The sequence below is a fragment of the Vidua macroura genome, chromosome 16 (genome assembly GCF_024509145.1).
Source record: "Vidua macroura isolate BioBank_ID:100142 chromosome 16, ASM2450914v1, whole genome shotgun sequence".
NCBI lineage: Eukaryota > Metazoa > Chordata > Aves > Passeriformes > Viduidae > Vidua > Vidua macroura.
This window is the reverse complement of record NC_071586.1, coordinates 14,044,829-14,061,695: the sequence shown is the minus strand read 5'-3', so window position 1 is coordinate 14,061,695 and position 16,867 is coordinate 14,044,829. Positions and strand designations below refer to the sequence as shown.

General features: G+C 49.7%; 2 protein-coding genes across 6 annotated transcripts in view; one reads left to right on the top strand and one right to left on the bottom strand.

Moving 5' to 3' along the window:
- The first annotated feature begins 682 nt into the window (after positions 1–682).
- TNFRSF13B (TNF receptor superfamily member 13B) lies at positions 683–3,719 on the top strand. Its single transcript, XM_053992494.1, has 4 exons — positions 683–821; positions 1,786–1,902; positions 2,393–2,602; positions 3,445–3,719. The coding sequence occupies exons 1-4, from the start codon at positions 683–685 to the stop codon at positions 3,717–3,719; spliced, it is 741 nt and encodes a 246-aa protein (XP_053848469.1).
- A 6,089-nt stretch (positions 3,720–9,808) lies between these two features.
- USP22 (ubiquitin specific peptidase 22) overlaps positions 9,809–16,867 on the bottom strand; it is an 89,341-nt gene continuing 82,282 nt past the window's right edge. For all 5 annotated transcript variants that reach the window (XM_053991907.1, XM_053991908.1, XM_053991912.1 and 2 more), the window contains 4 exons: positions 15,888–15,979; positions 14,406–14,468; positions 12,364–12,513; positions 9,809–10,420 (listed from right to left, as the gene is read on the bottom strand). In XM_053991907.1, the coding sequence (XP_053847882.1) occupies positions 10,378–10,420; positions 12,364–12,513; positions 14,406–14,468; positions 15,888–15,979 (348 nt within the window). In that variant the 3' untranslated portion in view covers positions 9,809–10,377. The remainder of the gene's footprint in view (positions 10,421–12,363; positions 12,514–14,405; positions 14,469–15,887; positions 15,980–16,867) is intronic.

Genomic DNA, 16,867 nt, shown 5'->3' with positions numbered 1-16,867 from the left:
CAGCTGCTCCTCTGCAGCCCCTGCGAGTGGCACAACACAGGAGCTGTTACCAGCCAGCTCATTCTTCAAAATGGGAGGTTTTGATGATTTTTATGCTGCTGAGAACTGCTCCTGTGCCTCTGGCATCACACCCAGTGCACAAGGGCACTGGGAGCACTGGGGCAGCAGAGGATGGGACAAGCAGCCCGTGATAGGGACAGGAGCACGTCCACCTCCAGCTGGCACTGGTTAAACTGGTGCCTAAAGTCTCCTGGGGAGACTTCCCTCCTTCTTCTGCTCTGACACATCTTACACATCAGCCTGGGTTTCACTATGACACCAGAACACCCAAGAGAAAGGGCAGGAATGACACACAAGGTCGTGGTTCTGGTACTTTCAGAGAAGTCTGTGAGGACAGGAACAGTCCCCAGAGCTTTGCTCCCACTGGCAGGTGCAGGGACCCCCAGACCCTCGGGGCACAGCCTGGGGCCACCTCTAGGCCAGGGTGGGCTCTCTGTGTGTCCCCTGGGACTGGCACAGGACACACACACACAGCTTGGAAAGCAGATTTGGCTGCTCAAGCCTGGGACCAGAGAGGGCTGAGGGACAGCCAGGATCTCCCTGCCAGGGGTCCCAGCCCTAGAAAGGGACAAGGTGGCTGCAGAGCAGCCCCTGTACCTACCTGTGTCTCTGCCCTGCAGCCATGGATGGGCCACGAGTGGGGCAGGATGCCATGAAGAACTGCACAGACCAGGAGTACTGGGACACCCTCGTTTCCCAGTGCATCCCCTGCAGCCTCGCCTGCGGGCAGTCCCTGGCCAGGAAGTGTGATGCTGTGTGTGGTGAGTGCTGGGGTGCCCTGCAGGGAAGAGTCAGGGATGGGGCCCAGCTGGGAGGGAGGATCAGAGCCTGGGATGGTTTGAGCTGGTAGGGAGCTGAATTCTCATCCAGTTCCAGCCCCCTGCCATGGGCAGGGACACCTTCCCCTGTCCCAGGTGGCTCCAAGTCCAACCTGGCCTTGGACACTTCCAGGGATGGGGCAGGAACCCCAGGGCAGGCTCGGAGCCAGTTCAGCTTTGCAGAGCTTCAAGCCAAAACCACAGGGGGATGTGACAGCTCCCCATGGATGGGCTGGAGCTGGCAACAGCTCAGGACCAGGACCAGGTGCCTGCACCTCTGCACTGCTCCCTTCTGGGGTCACAAGGCTGCACCCACACTCCTGCTCCCTACTGGGACCACCCCACCCTCCAAAGGCAGGCATGTGGATAATGATAAACCCCCGGCCTGGGACAGGCCCTGGGGTGTCCTGGAAACAACTGGGGAGGAGGACAAGGGACAAATGAACTTTGCAGCCCAGCCCTGTGCCAGTGCCCTTCCATGAGTCACAGGCTGAGGTGGCTTCACCCATCCCAGGGCTCATTCAGCAGCCACAGGTGAACATCTCCTCCTTGAGGACAGGAGATGCCGTTCCTGGCATCCTGAGGCAGGTTGTGGTGTGTCCCAAAAAGCTGTGCAAGCCCCAGGGCAGCAGCAGCAGCCAGGAGCTCCAGGTGAGCCCAGCTGCCTCTGGCTGGCTGAGACCATCCCCTCCCCGGGCAGCTGCCTGCAGATGCCTTTCCCCAGCTCTCCAGCCAAACACCACCCAAATCCCAGGTGTGTCACCCCGGCAGCCCTGCAGAGGCTGTCAGTGCAGGTCCCACCGTGTGCCTGCCAGAGCAGTGAGCTGGGCTCCTCCTCCCGTGAACTGGGGTGGTGGGGGGATGTGCTGAGGACACCGTGGTCATCTCCCTCCCCTCCCTCCCCCAGAGTCCATGGACTGCAACAAGAGACCTGGATTTTACTACGATGATCTCGTGAAGAACTGCATCAAGTGCAGCTCGGTGTGCGGGCAGCACCCCCGGGAATGTGCCCTGTCCTGCGAGCGTGAGTCGGGGAGGGGGCGGCAGAAACCCCCCCTTTGTCCCAGGGAACTGCACTCTTGGGGGCTGCCAGCACCGGGGCTGGGGAAAAGCAGCCAGGGCATCTCTTTCCCATTTTCTCCACGCCACAGTGGCTTTTCCCTGCCGTGTGCTGCTGGTGTTTTACAGGTTGGGCAGCTCCCCCAGGCAGGGTGGGGTTGGCAGCTGTGGATCCCACCCGGCTGAGCTGCCCCAGCCCTCGGGGACAGGTAGAGCCCCAAGATCTCCCAGTCCTACACTGGGGTCGAGACGATCCCTGAAGACGGGGGAGGGTGTGGATGGGGCGTGGGAAGGGATCTCCTCTACCTCACCACCGAGAAGTGCCAGCGAGCAGAGGGGACACAGAGCTGCTCCCAAACTCTTTCCCGGTGGAGGGCACCGGCGCTGCCAGCTCTCTCCATCCCAAAAAGGCACCCCGGAGGTGTCTGAGCTGCCCCATCTCTCCTGCCCCACAGCCACGCCCGCGGGGCCGGCGGCCGTGCTGGAGCAGAAGGCGTGCGCGGAGCAGGACCCGTGGCTGGTGCTGTACCTGCTGCTGGGGCTCTGCCTCTGCACCCTCATCTGCTCCCTGCTCCTGGGCTGGACCCACCTGCGCAGGAAGGGAGAGGCTGTCTCCTGCCAGGCCAGCGCTGGGACCTGCCACTGCAGGGAGGACCCTGCCAAAGGTGGGTGCTGGCAGCACTGGGGGCACTGGGAGAGGGTGGGGGAGCTTGTGGGGGCAGGCTTGGGCTGCCAGAAAAAAAAGCAGAGCCATTTCCCAAAAAGGGAGGGAGAAAAAGCAAAGACAACGAGTGTGAGCCTGGAAGAGGAGCAGGACTGGAGCCCTGTGCCCGATTCTCCACCCTAACCCCTCAGTCACTCCCTCCCCAGGCATGGCTTCCCTCTTGGAGCTGCTCCATGGGCAGCACCTCTCCAGTCTCCATCCAGAGGCTGAGGGGACAAAAGCCAACCCTCTTCCAAAACAAACACCTGTTCCACAAAAACCCAGTTCTAGTTCTGCAGCTAGAGGGGCTTCACAAGTCCTTGTGGTAGGGAGAAAAGGAGAAAGGATAATGTGGAACAATTCAACATGGAAAAGGTGGTTTTATTCTTCCTCCTTTTTTTCTCTCCTGCCTTTCCAAAGAAAAATTGCCTACTTACCTATTTCTGCACACATATCACACACATCCATGTCTACACACATCCACCTCAAAGCCATCAATGTCAAAAATCACAGAGGAATGCCCCATGAGCCAATGTGACACCTGGAGTCACTGCAAGGACTGTCCCTCAAGCCATTCTTGTCTGCTGAAGGACACAGGGATCAAAGGGTCATTTTTAAGATAAGCCACCAGGTTTGGAGAGATTTTCTGGGTGTTCTAGGTGATGCAGTGAATCCATGCTGGGAGCTGGGTGTCCTCTCCAGTTCCAGGACCAGCTTTTCACAGGTTCTAGTGCAGGACTTCAGAGCATTCCCAGGTGAAAGCTGCTCCTGGGCCCCCTGAGCTGACACCGGCTTTGTTTGCAGATGGGCTGGTGGAAGCTGGCAGCGTTGGTGATGGATTCACCAGCATCAGAATCCCAGAGCCAGTGGAAACCTGTGGCTTCTGCTTCCCTGGACATGGCTCTGCTGTACAAGAGACCAAATCCTGCCACAGCAGCTCCTGCCACCCTGGGGAAAGGGCTGCTCCCTCCTTCTCCGGGATCTGCAGCACGGGAAGCGCCGGGGCCGTTCCCAGCCCCGACGACGGCCACTTCAAAATCATCTGTTCTCCTGCCCAGGAGAAGACACCCATGGTGTGACCACAGAGGTGTTCCAGCACGGGATCACAGCGGAGGGATGCTCTCTCTGCCCCCAAACCAAAGCTGCTTCACCCTCTGTTGCCAGTGACTGGAACAGCCTCTGCCCAGCCTGGCTGTGCCAAGGGCTGCAGGACACAGACAGGGCTGCAGGTTGCACAGAGCTGTTTGCTTCCACTCAGGAAACCAAATTCCCATTATTCTCGTGCACTCCCAGTGGAAGAAGTCACTTCCCATGTAGCAGCATCTGACTTCATCCTCCAGCTTGACCTGGGGGCATCCTGCCCATTGGGGGCATCTCATGGGGGCTTTTCATCCTGGTTCCACCACCAGCATCCCTGCAAAGGGTCAGCTGGTGCCCACTGGTCCCCATGGAGAGCTCACCTCTCCCTGCCTGGAGATTCCTTCATGAATCAGAACAATTTTCAGCACAGCTGTAAATGTCTCAAACGTGGAATTGGATCCAAGGATTTACTGGTGAAATTGATAAGGAGCCAGTGTGGGAAGCTCCAGTGCCAGTTTCCAGCACTGCCACGGGTGATGGTGAAGCTTTGCCTCATGACCAGGACACGATGCTGCACATGAGGAGCTGGGACAGGCACCAAAGCCCTCAGTGGAACTGGGTTTAAATATGAAAATTCATCCAAGGCTGAGATATTTCTACAAAACTGGATTTATGTATATCTGACCTGGGTTATTCTGAAGAGCTGGTAAAAGTGAGGAATCAGCTGGAGATAAAGCTGCTTTGAGAGAATATTTTTATCTAACCTGGCTTTGAAAGCTATCCTGGAAAAATAAGAGTTTTAATGTGTAATTTGAAGTTCTCATTTCCACTAAAGGAGACTGTAGGATTTTTTTTCTTTTTGCAAGGAATCACTCCTGATAGGAGCCCATCCCCTCCACTGTTTTAAACTAGAGCTTTAAACTTGAAAGAATAAATGTAATTCAATATATGCACAAATCAGTGCTGGGAAAGCAGACAGCTGGAGAAAACATGAACAGATTTATAACAGATTCTATCCCTTCTATATTACACATTCCTTTAAATGTAAATACTTTCTTATCATTAAAAAAGGCATCACCTGGAGGTTGAGCCTCTCACTCTGGTCACCTCCCACTCTCCCAGCACCCACAGTCCATGGGCCTCCCAACCTCCAGACCTTCACTGTGTCCCAGCACACCTGGAGACCCCCTTGGCCTCCCCTCTCACATCAGCACCTTCCCCTGCACCTCCACAGCAGCACCTTCCACAGCCTCAGCTCCTGTGGAATCTGCTCCAGGGCAGATTCTGCTCTCCTGCTCCCAGCTCCTGTGCTTTCCTGCCCCACAGCCTCAGATCCCGCAGTCTCCAACACCACGGCCCCAAATCCCGTGCCAGCAATGCAACCCAGTTCCTCTAGAACTCCAAAAGTCTTTCAGCCCCAGAAATCACCTTGGCCTCCACCCTTGCTCAGCCCCCCAGCCCTGCTCAGCCTCAGCTCTCCCTCGTTCTGCAGCCTGGTGTGGATTCAGCTCTCCCTCAGCTTCCCCAGGCTCTCAGCTCCTGCCCAGTCCCTTTCCTGCCCTCCCACCATCTCTGGCTCTGTTGTTCATCTCCTGCATCCTTCAGCCTCCCTTTGCATTCGTGCTCTGCTCCTGCTCTCTTCTCCTCAGGTTCCTCTTGGCTTCTCCTCTCCCCTCGCTCCTTCCTGCAGCACCACGTCCCCCACCCTCACTGGGGCCCTGATCCCCCCTCAGGTGGGGCCCCCAGCACTGACAGCCCCACATCATCTCCTCCTCTGGGTTTCCCTTCCCAGACTCTGCAGGGAGAATCCCAGGATGGTTTGGTTTGGAAGGAATCCTAAAGATTATCACATTCCAGCCCCTGCCATGGCAGGGACACCTTCCACCATCCCAGGCTGCTCCAAGACACTGCCAGGGATTCAGGGGCAGCCACAGCTGCTCTGGGCACCCTGTGCCAGGGCCTGCCCACCCTCACAGAGAACAATTCCTTCCCCATATCCCATCTAACCCTGCCCTCTGGCAGTGGGAAGCCATTCCCTGTGTCCTGTCCCTCCACCCCTTGTCCCCAGTCCCTCTCCAGCTCTCCTGGAGCCCCTTTAGGCCCTGGAAGGGGCTCTGAGCTCTCCCTGGATCCTTCTCCTCTCCATTTGGATACCCCAAGCTGTGCCAGCCCGGCTCCATGGCTGCTCCAGCCCTCGGAGCAGCTCTCTGGCCTCACTCCACAGTTCCACATCCTGTCTGTCAGGGGCTCCAGAGCTGGAATCACTGCTCCAGGTGGCCTTGGGGCAGCACCAGGGCTGGGAATGCCTCCAGCTCTGTGCCCTCTCTGCCCAAGCACTTCCCAGCAAGGATAGGGAATTCAGGAGAAGGAAAACCCTCAGCAGCAGCCAGTGCCTCACCGGGCTGCCCCTTGCCAGCAGGGAGCTCCTGGGGACACGTGGATCCAGTCCAGCTCTGGTGACCTACAGACCTTCAAGTGTCACCTCCAGGAACCCCTGGCCGTGGTATTTATAGAAAGAGATTCAGAAGCTTATTTAAAAACAGGACAGAATTAAGTGAATGCGTGCCACCAGTGCTGCAATTAGGGCATCCCTGGAGGATCAAGAGGCATCAATTATTCAAATGAGAAGGATTTTAGGGCCATGCCTGTGCTAGTGAGAGCAGGAGCTCACCCTGTGTGGCACCAGCAGCTCCTGGCTCAGGAGGTCACTCACCTCACACCCAGGCAAAGCCAGGGCTGGGACAGGGCTGCTCCTCCTGGCACCATGTGGTGTCCAAAAATTGGGGAAAACACTCATCAGAGGCCAAGTCCTGCCCAGACACAAGAGGGGAGCATCCCTCACTCTCCCCTCATTGTGGGAATGCAACTACAATTATCAGCAGAGAAAAGGTAACAGAGAGCAACTTGAACAAATTAGCAGGAAAATAACAAACCCCCTTAGCTGGAGAACCGAATCAATGGATTTTGGTGTTTTACAGCCACTGGCCAGCAGCTCTGCAGGATCATACCTGGAGACATCAGTTCCAATGCTGGAGGGACACTACGTACAGCAATTCCAGATGGGACAAGTCAAACCACATTCAGGGAATTAAGGGCACTGATTCTGAGCAGGATCCCCTGCCCAGGGTTTAACCAATTCTCACATTTCTGATTTTTCCATCAGGCACCAGCATCAGGCAAAGCTTTATCTCGACTCGAGTGGCTGAGGGACGTGAAAATGTAGCTAAAAGCACTTTCTGGCTATTTTTGTGTCCCCTGTAGAGCTGTGTTCACTGCTGGCAGGTAACAGAGCACACCCCACCGTGAGCCTGCATCGCTGCACCACTCTTTGTTTCCAGTCATTTCTGCAAATGCCTCCTCCCAACAGATCCAGCTGTGCCGACAGAAAATGTACCTCAAAATAAACAAGTCAAGCCCAAAGTGCTCCCCTGAACGAGGAGCTGTCGCTGCTGGCTGTCAGCACATCGGGGAGGCTTCGCTGCACCCTCCCTTCGGCTGTTCCGTGGCCGGCGTTTTCCTCCAGGCGATGTTGAGGGAATTCCACGGAGAAACCTCCCGGCTCTGCCGGGAATAATTCGGTGCATGAGCTGAATTCAGGGCATGAGCTGCGTGGCTGCTGCTGGAGGGATGGAGGGGGAGAGAAGGCTGTGTTTGAGAGAAAGCAGCATGAGGGGCAGCGCTGCTCGTACGCCAGCAGCTGCTCTTCCATTTTTGTAGGAAAAGGGAAAATGCTGTCCCCTCCTCTCGGAACCGGCATGGATTTACTGCTGCTGGAAATAGAACCTGGTGTGATTCGGGCAGGGACACGGGGGGTGGGTTGGTAGGCGGGAGAGGGGGGAAGAAAAGAATAATAGACCTTTTAATACCCTAAGAATTCTGCTTTTGAAACCAGAAAGAGAGCCTTGAAAGCTCCCCCCGAGAACCATCTGCGCCGCTGCAGCCGCACAGAGCAGAACCCTCTCCACCAGATGGGCGGGGAGGAAAAATTAAGGGTGATTTATACGGCTGCCTCGTCGCTAAACAATTTGTTCCTGAAGGCTTAACAAAGCCGGCTGCAGCAGCTCCGCCGGCTGAGCGTGTGCTGTGGAAAACAGAATTCATCAAAAGGGCAGCCAAAGGCTCGGACCTCGGCGTCGCAAAGCGAAGGCACAGCCGGAGTCATCCTCACCCTCGGCGGGCGGCTGCCGCGGGGTGGCAGCCCTCGTCCAGGCGGGAATGGCAGTGCAGCAGCGCTGGGGATGACGAGAAGGCTGCTGCCTTCCTCCGCAAGCCTGCTGCATTATTAAAGAGCAGCAGAGAGCGCGGCACGGCATCTGCACGGGGAAGGAGGGGCCCCTCTGCCGCGGGAGCGCCCGGCTCATCTCCCATCTCCCATCATCTCCCATCATTTCCCATCTCCCATCTCCCTCCTGCAGCTCCCCAGCGCAGGAATGCTCCGCTTCAACCGGGCGGCACCCAGCACAAATGGAAGTTAAATCGTTACACAGGCAGGGAACGCGATGGCCTCGGCAGCACCGGGGCGCCCCCACACATGGAATTAAGGACAGTGATTCGAGCAGGGTGCCCCGCCCAGGGTTCAACCAATTCTCACATTTCTGATTTTTCTATCAGGCACCAGCATCAGGCAAAGCTCTATCTCGACTCGAGTGGCTGAGGGACGTGAAAATGTAGCTAAAAGCACTTTCTGGCTTTGCTTCCCACACCACACCCAACCTCCTGGGTCTGGCTCGAGATGCTTCCACTTGTCCTTTCCTCCTCCGTGCCCTGTCACAGATGTACAGAAACTCCTCGTACTGTTCCAGGCTGTGTGCAAATCAAAAGATTTGCACCTGTTCAGCTGCTCTTGTAAGATGGTGATTTAAAACCCAAACACGCTCAATTCCCTTATTTTCCTGTTTTTCTGTTTATCAGACTGTGTTAGACACCTGTACCTCATTCCTGGAGCACAGAACTTAAAGGCTTAGGTCCCTCCCTGCCTTTCCACACTGGCAAAGCTGAGGAATGGCTGCCTGGGGATTTATGCAGAGGTTAAAGATCAGAGCAGCTGTGGCTTCTCTGGATCCCTGAAGTGTCCAGGGCCAGGTTGGATGGGGCTTGGAGCACCCTGGGGTAGTGGAAGGTGTCCCTGCCCATGGCAGGGGCTGGAACAAGATGATCCTGAAAGTCCAACCCAAACCATTCTGTGACTTTCGGTGTGACACCAATTTATTTACACAGTGCCCAACTGACACTTCACCCTCTCCACACGGGAGAACAAAGCTGTTTCTGCTCTTCCAGCTCTGTTCTGAAGGCTTCCTCTCCCAGGCTGCAATTCCACCCCCAAGCCCAAGCTCCAAGAGCAAGATCCAGCACGAGCAGCTCCTGCTGGTAGCGACGGAGGGGGAGGAAAGGCCCCTGAGAACATCGACACACAGGCTGTGCCACTGCAAGAGGAGAAGAGCACGTGAAGAGTTAATCCATGTGGGAGGATACAAGGAACCAATACCAGCCTAGCACATACCAGGAAAATGTGTTGTTTACTTAGAGCACTGCAGAAGGGCTCAATAGCAGCAGATCCATCGCTCAAAGCTGCCCCGGCAGCGACCATTCCCAACAGATGGTACATTTTTCACTACTGAGGTTCTCTCAAGTGTCAGATATATATAAATCCACCTTTGGAAAGCAGCAGGGAAGGAAAAAAAAAACAAACCAAAACCAGTAACAACAAAATAAGCGCTTTTGAGAAATTCAAACTTATTCACAAGATTAAAAAAAAAACAACAAAACAAAACGAAAAAGAACCAAGACCACTCTTACAGTATAAACACACCAATTCATTCATTTTTACTGATGGTTGCATTTATGAATTTCATTCTCGTGAAAAAAGGGAATAAAAGGAAAAAAAAATTAAGAAAATAGCTATTTATAGAAAACAAAACAAAAAAGGGCTCAAACAACAGAATCTGTGCTGATGCTTTTGGATGAGCAGTCCGATGGCATTGAACATTACCTGTGCAAGCAGGCATGCTTGAAAACCTGTCTGAGTACTGCAGCTTCAGTTCCACAATCCAGGATTTCTTTTATGGTTGTTGGAAAAAAAAGAGCCTAATAGTTTCATACTGTATTTATTTAATAACTAAAATTCACAAATAAAAAGATACTTGCAAAGTCCTTTAGTTGTCTCATCCCCTCCTCCTCCACTCTACTGCTTTCAGACCCATATGCATAAAAAAATGGGTTTGGATTTTTAATTTTAACTGTTATATGATTGGTCGTTGGAGCTGAAGCACCAAATGGAGAAGATGCTTTATGGAGATGAGGGTAGAATCCTTTGCCTTCCCACACACATTTTTGGAGGAACACAGGAGATGTACCAGTGCCCGGACTCCTCTGCTCCCATTTCCCCCACCCAGAGCATTCCTTTCATTTTATATTTCCTCTGTTAAGTGACTGACTGCAGCCTCTTTTCCCCCTTTCTGTGCTCGTGGGACTGCACACACGTCGGACATTGTTCATTTCTCACTCTCCAGGCTGTGAGTCAGTGTCAAGTAGGTCCTGTTACAGCTCAGTGCGAGTTGGTTTGTAATGGGTCTTTTCTTTTCAGGTAGGTTTGTGTGTCGATTCAGAAGGCTTGCGTTGTTTCTTCCTTGTTTACATCTGACAAGCTGCTGGATAAGGCTATTCATACTCCAGGAACTGTTTGTGATAGAACAGCAAATATCTGGAAGAGAGCAGAGGGACAGTGTCAGTTCTGTGCCAAAGCAGATGAGTTTCCATTGATGCAACCATAAGACACGAGGGCTGTTAATTTTGGTTTTCTTTTCAATTTGAGGCGATTCCAGGACACTAACCAGGGATGAGAAGGAGGGAAGCCAGCTGACATGATTTTACCAGCAACTCAGGGAACTGAACAGCTGTACATCAAAGAGAAACCCCATGGGTGCCCCATCCCTGGAAGTGTTCAAGGCCAGGGACAGGGCTTGGAGCAATCTGGGATAGTGAAAGGTGTCCCTGCCCATGGCAGGGGCTTGGAGTGAGATGAGATTTAAGGTCTTTTCTTAGCCAGGCCATTCCATGACTCTATGAAAGAGTCAAACCTTATAAAATCTACTCAGGACCTGGAAACTCTGGAATATTGGGTTCTGTTGGTGCTCAGACAGGCAGCAACCATTTAACACTAATGTGATGCAAAATAAAGGTGCTTTAAGAGACAGCTCTTGCTTTAGAGTCACACTACCAGAGATCAGACCAGGATTACTGCAAACTGCCTCCCATTTGCTGGAACAGAAGCAAAATGAAGCAGCAGCCGTGTGGGTGAACACTCATGTCCCAGTCAAATATCTGATGTGCCAATCTGCACTCAACTCTGGTGTTTTAAAGGATGAAGTTCTTCCTGACCCCAGTTGCTGTGTGTGTACTGGCACAGAAGGGAGCCCAGCCCCTCAGCAGTCACACAGAACAAGGGGACTGATCTCCACACAACCCTTACCCACTCTGACACAGCCACTGGGGAGTCCTCAGAGCACTTCTGAGATGTTCCAATCGTTCTAATTCCATCCAAGCCCTATGGATTCCCTCACACGACACAGAGCTACTGTGTCAGCCTTCATGTAACCAGGGAAATGGATCAAAGCTCAAACCAGCCTTTATGGGCAATAGTTGTGCTGTACATCCTCTCCTCCTTGCCTCTGGCAGGTTCTTCCATGGGCATAACCCCACCTGAGCACCAGGCATGTGTTACTGAATTACAACAAACTCATTTCTCTGCTCACCTCAAAGCAGAAGTTCCCTGTCAAGTCATTTAACACTAAAATTCAGGTATTATAGATCTCTGTTTTTACTTCCCGATTGAAGTTTAAAAAAAGGAAAAACGGAAAAATCTATTTAAAAAATTACAACCTGAACATTGTGCCTGCAGCAATCCTTAAAAATGTCATGAATAATTAAAACAAGAATGGTAAAGACTTATCTCTGCAGTACCAGGTCCATAGTTGAAAATGCAAAATGAAGACATCAGATTTTAAGTTGCTTTTTTCTTGGAACATAAACCAGTCCCCAGTGTTTCCCTCAAATGAGGAACACTACAGTGCTTCCCTTGAAAAATATTGCTCTGTCCTCCCAAAGCTTGTATAATATAAATATCAGAAGCCATAATGTCAATCTGAGATTAATTTAAAGCCATGAGCTAAGAAACAGCTCATGTTCTCTACCTGCCTCCCATAGAGCCTTGCTGTTCTGGGTCACAGCACCTCCTTAATGGCTTTTCTTCAAATCTTTTACATTTATCATAATCCAAAGGTTCTGCAGGCACAGACTGGATTGTGTCACAGAGGTAAGCACTGCTCCTGCACTGGGTGATCACATCACTTTGGTTTTCAGAATCCCTTCCATTAGCAGGAGTTTGGACATGAGCACCAGTTCCAGACATTGCAGTCACCTATGTCCCTTGTTCTTCCCTTTCCTTTCTTTCAGCAAATCCAGGGTTATAAAGCAATTATGGATAAATGTAACTGTGCAGTCTCCATGCTGAAGCACTGAGCATTACAGGGGATATTCAAGAGAGAAATTATCCTTCTCTATGATTAAAAGGGGTTTTTTAAAGTAAGGGAAACCCAACAAAGGTCAAAGTTTGCCTTCCTTTCCCCTTCCCAGGGGACCACTTACCCTTCACTGTCTAGCACATCCTTAATGCTTGCCTTGGTGATAATGGCATCATCACACTTGAACCACTGGTCCTTGTGCTGCCGGATGAAGCTGGTATAGTGCCCACTCTCCAAGGTTCCCTGGTGATTAACTACTGCAAACAAGGAATACCTGGGGCAGAAAACACACCATGAGTATGTGCATCAAAAGGGAGGAAACAATGGGCATTTCAGACAGGCAGAAACTTCTGTTCATAAGCACACGTAGCAATGGTAAAGGATCTGATCCATCAGTAAAACATCAGCTTTAACACTAGCTGGGAAGAGGGTGGCCCTGCCCAGGGAAAAAAAAAAAAAAAAGAAAAAAATTTTCTTTTCCTGTCTTTCTATTTCTGCAGCTCTCCAGTCTGGTGATCACTGTCAGCTTTAGCAATACTGGCTACCGAATTTGCTTCTAAAGTAGATCAATATTGGTGCATTCCTGAAGAGGACCACTGATTATCCAGTCTGACTTTCTACTTCCCTGATTTATTCTAGTGAACCAGAAAAAAATGCATTTGAGGTATGGGGAAGGAGATAATCTTAGGTATTTCCAATGATAAACTGCTGAATTGATTAACTGTCCTTAATCTGCAAAGCCTGTACTTATTTTGAAATACTGAATATATTCAGACTCAACTTCCAGCTCTCAAATGCTGCTGTGCATTTGCCTGAAAACTTGCAGGCCCACCTCTGTTCTAAAAAAGATACTGATAAGCAAGTTGCTCTCGTTTTCTTTTTCTTTTTTTTTTTTTTTCAAAAGTGCAAGACTGAAGTCTTTGGCTCTTTTGTTTTAAGGTAAGATTTTATTTCCAGTCTTAAATACACTAGTGGCTCTTTTTCAAGCATTTTCCACTCTCTTTAACTCTTTCATAAAATGTTTCCCTCACACTTTGTGTGTGTCACAAGCACAGCTACACAATGGTAAAATAATCTCTCTAATCTCACTTGATATTGTCCTACTCAAGTTGAAAATTCACAGAACTCTTTTGACACAGTGGTGCCACAACAAGGCACCTATTCACTGACTGCCTACAGAGCCACTGATTTAGAGCCACCCTCTCTAGGGGAGTCCATGATCCAACTAGGATGGACAGCACACTCCAGTCCCAGCTGGAGCCTTCTGACATTGCCCAGCTGGAGCCTGGCACCCAGATCCCTGAGGAATGCAGACACCTTTGCTCTCATTACCTAAATCTGCTTAATTTTTAACAGTTTCTCCAAGTTAAGGCATCTGCAAATCTCAAAAGTGATCAACTGTGTTACCTTCAGACCTTTTCTAGCACTACTGAACACCCCACAGCTAATGATTCAAGCTGTAGGCCCACACAACACCTGCCTGCTACCTGCCTGGTGGCACCTGCACTAAGACCTGTGAGTTTGGTTTTACATCTCTGTGTGATTCCAGTTTCTTACTGAAACTTTTAGTGGCAAACCAAGTGCCTTGAATTTAAATACACAACAGCAGCAATGAAACTTGTAACCTTATTTAACTGAAGAGGTAAGGTTTGTGTGACCATTCCTATTCCCATAAAGCAATGGATACTGGTTTCAATTACACCCCCTTTACATTCTTGAGCAAGTCCCACACCAGTCCATCATTCATTCTGACTGGAATCAATCAATACCTGCCCAATAGAGCCCAGAATTACTGGGATTATTACTCCTGACTTTGAGTGTCAGCATTCTGTTAACTTTCTTTGGTCCTCTGGAACTCCCTTTGCCATTGCAACAGGAAGAGGAATATTTCAAGGAAACACCCATCCCTTGTAATAAACATTGTGACCACAGCATTTCTTTTTGCCCACCGACCATTTGAGGGCATCACCCTCAGCTCTGGAACAGCTGCCACAGCCCCATGGAAGGGCAGGAACAGCAGTGAGTGAAGCTTTACTTTGCAACATTCCAGAGTTACTGTGCTGTCAGATATGGTAATGCACTGGCACTGCAGGATATAAAGCAACACTATCTCCTTCTAGAAGGCAACTACCTTTCACAATAGGAGTCATGGAATGTACCACTTACTTATTATCATTGTTTAGACTATCCGTCGGCTGCTGGTACTGCCCGTTCATTCTGCTCTCTTTACTGCAACACACACACACACAAAAATCCAGTCACTTAAAGCAGTGGCTTCCCAAACCCAGGAAATTGCTGTGACACGACACACAGCCTGTTTTCTGAATCCAGGTGCTTATTCCAGCTGAGCAGCAAAGGGCTGATTAGGATGCTAAAGATGCTTTATTTGCTCTCACAGCAGTGCTACATCACAAATATCATTTCTCCTCCTGGTCAAGGCTTCAGTGCTGCAAATACACATCTGTTTACGTCAAATGTTTTATCCAAAAAGATTAAAAACAGGTTAAGAAAATATTTGTATTTAGAACCTGGGAAATTATCTAATTACATCAATCCTTTATCTTGTAATGGGTCAATCATCTTGGCTCTGACTTCTAAATTCATTTTGTGTTTTGACAGCAGCAATAGGATTATGCTGTTGATTTCCTAGCTGGTGAAATTCAGACTACTGAGTTATGCCTGCTGATTATCCCATCTCTATTCCATTATGCTGGGTACCTTTCATCAGCAGAGCCTGTTCTATCCAGGGAGAATTCACCAGAGAGGAACAAGGAAGTCTCAAGAATATATTGGAATAAACCATATACCCTTAATATAACAGTATTTAACAGAGCTTCAGGGCTCTCCTTTCTCTCTTGGTAGAAGCATCTACTTTTTTTTCCTGGGAAATAAGGAGTGCAGGCAACGCTTGAAATGATAAGTAAAATTTCAGCATCAAATAGAGTCTCTCTGTTAAGAGATACCATGGTTTGGGGCTTTCTGCACTGCTTCAGATATAAATTAAATCTGAATATCCTCTTGCATATTTGCATGAATGTCTGACAAATACTTTTTAATTAAGCTGATTAAATTCCTTTAATAAAGGTGCATTTATACAAATGCCACGTCTTCCACAAACCTGGGAGGTAGGAGAAGTCTTGTTGTTACTATTTTAATCAGGGCTATGCTTTTGCTTCTTGCAGCATTCTCTAAACAGAAGTTGAAGGTACTAAACAAAAACCCCCAGATTTGCCTATGTGCAGGAATAAAAAGGAAGGATTTTTATAACTTCAGGAATACTGGTTAGGGATTAGGTTGGCCAGCTGCACAGGATGGCAGGTGGGTGAGCACTGAGGGAACAGGACCAAAGCAGGGATCTGAAGGCAGGATGGATCTGGGTCTATAAATTTAACAGGCAACCAGAAACATAACACACATTAATTAAAAAACCCCACCACACTGTTTAAATATAAATCCTCTTCAGGCACGTGAATCTGAACAGTTTATCTAAAAATGGGTTTAGACAAGCCACAGCTTCCACAGAGAAGCTCATGGCAGAAGTACCAGCACAGACACTGTTCTGTACCCTCAAGTGTGCTCCTAGTTTTGTGTATGACGTGGGAACCAGTTCTGCCCAGCTCTGTGGGGGGTTTTGGACTTGGAACCCACCTGGAAGCCATGAAAGGTGTCATGTCCAGCTCCAGTGGAAACGAGACATACGTAGTGATCTTCCGCCTCAGTTTGGCTGAGTGTTCAAACCGCTGCAGGCAAAGGCAAGAGGTTTCTTCTTTAGAGAAAGGTTACATTTAGTGTTTTTTATAAATGTCCTAAGCTTAGAAACAATAACATGAAAGCACATTAGCAGTCACTATGCAGGGACAGCCCCAGATTATTCCTACCAGCTCTATGGGAATGTCCATGTAAATAACAACACATTTCTAGCAGAAAATAAGCCACAATTTGTGGGCTCAATGTTAACACAGTATTAATTAGCTTATTTACCTTGATATCTATGCATACAAATCTATTCCCACCTGACATCAAAGAAAAAATACATGAAACAAGGAGAGTTTATATTTTAAGAACCTTTACCCAAAGCAGTGTTCATTTGCACCAGGGCTATTCAAACCCATGGCTGCTGCCTACCCTGGCTCACAGAACTGGTGATGACAGAGTTTGCCTTTGGAGTCACACTTTGAATCCACCCATCCAATCATCTCAAGTGACAGGAGTCAAACCTACACAGGAATACCCATTCAAATTAAGGCAAAAAAATGGAATATGCTAACAAAAAAAGCCTTGTTCCTCAGCCAAAAGGGGCCTGCAGTACCCACCACCCTCTCCTCATCTCCTTCATTGAACATTAAATTGGAACAGGAACAAATACCAGAAAGAGATGAATGAGTTTCTATTTAAAGGCAGCTTCCCTCTCCATTTCTCAGAAATTCTTCTCTATTTACACTTCAAGGTAATTATTTTCCAATTGTGATGCTGTTACAACTCCCTAGCAACAGATCCAGATGTGAAAAGCTGAGATTTCTGTAATTCTTATCTTTTGTGTTTCTCTCTTGCGTTAACACACAAAATGAAATTTGCATTTTACATAGACAGGACAACACAATCACTTAGGGAAAGTAATTTATTTTCCA

Coding starts and splice junctions, on each gene's coding strand:
- TNFRSF13B (XM_053992494.1), top strand. CDS start 683: ATGGATGGGCCACGAGTGGGGCAGGATGCCATGAAGAACTGCACAGAC. Junction 1,903..2,392: donor ATGTGCCCTGTCCTGCGAGC/GTGAGTCGGGGA, acceptor CCTGCCCCACAG/CCACGCCCGCGGGGCCGGCG. Junction 2,603..3,444: donor CAGGGAGGACCCTGCCAAAG/GTGGGTGCTGGC, acceptor CTTTGTTTGCAG/ATGGGCTGGTGGAAGCTGGC.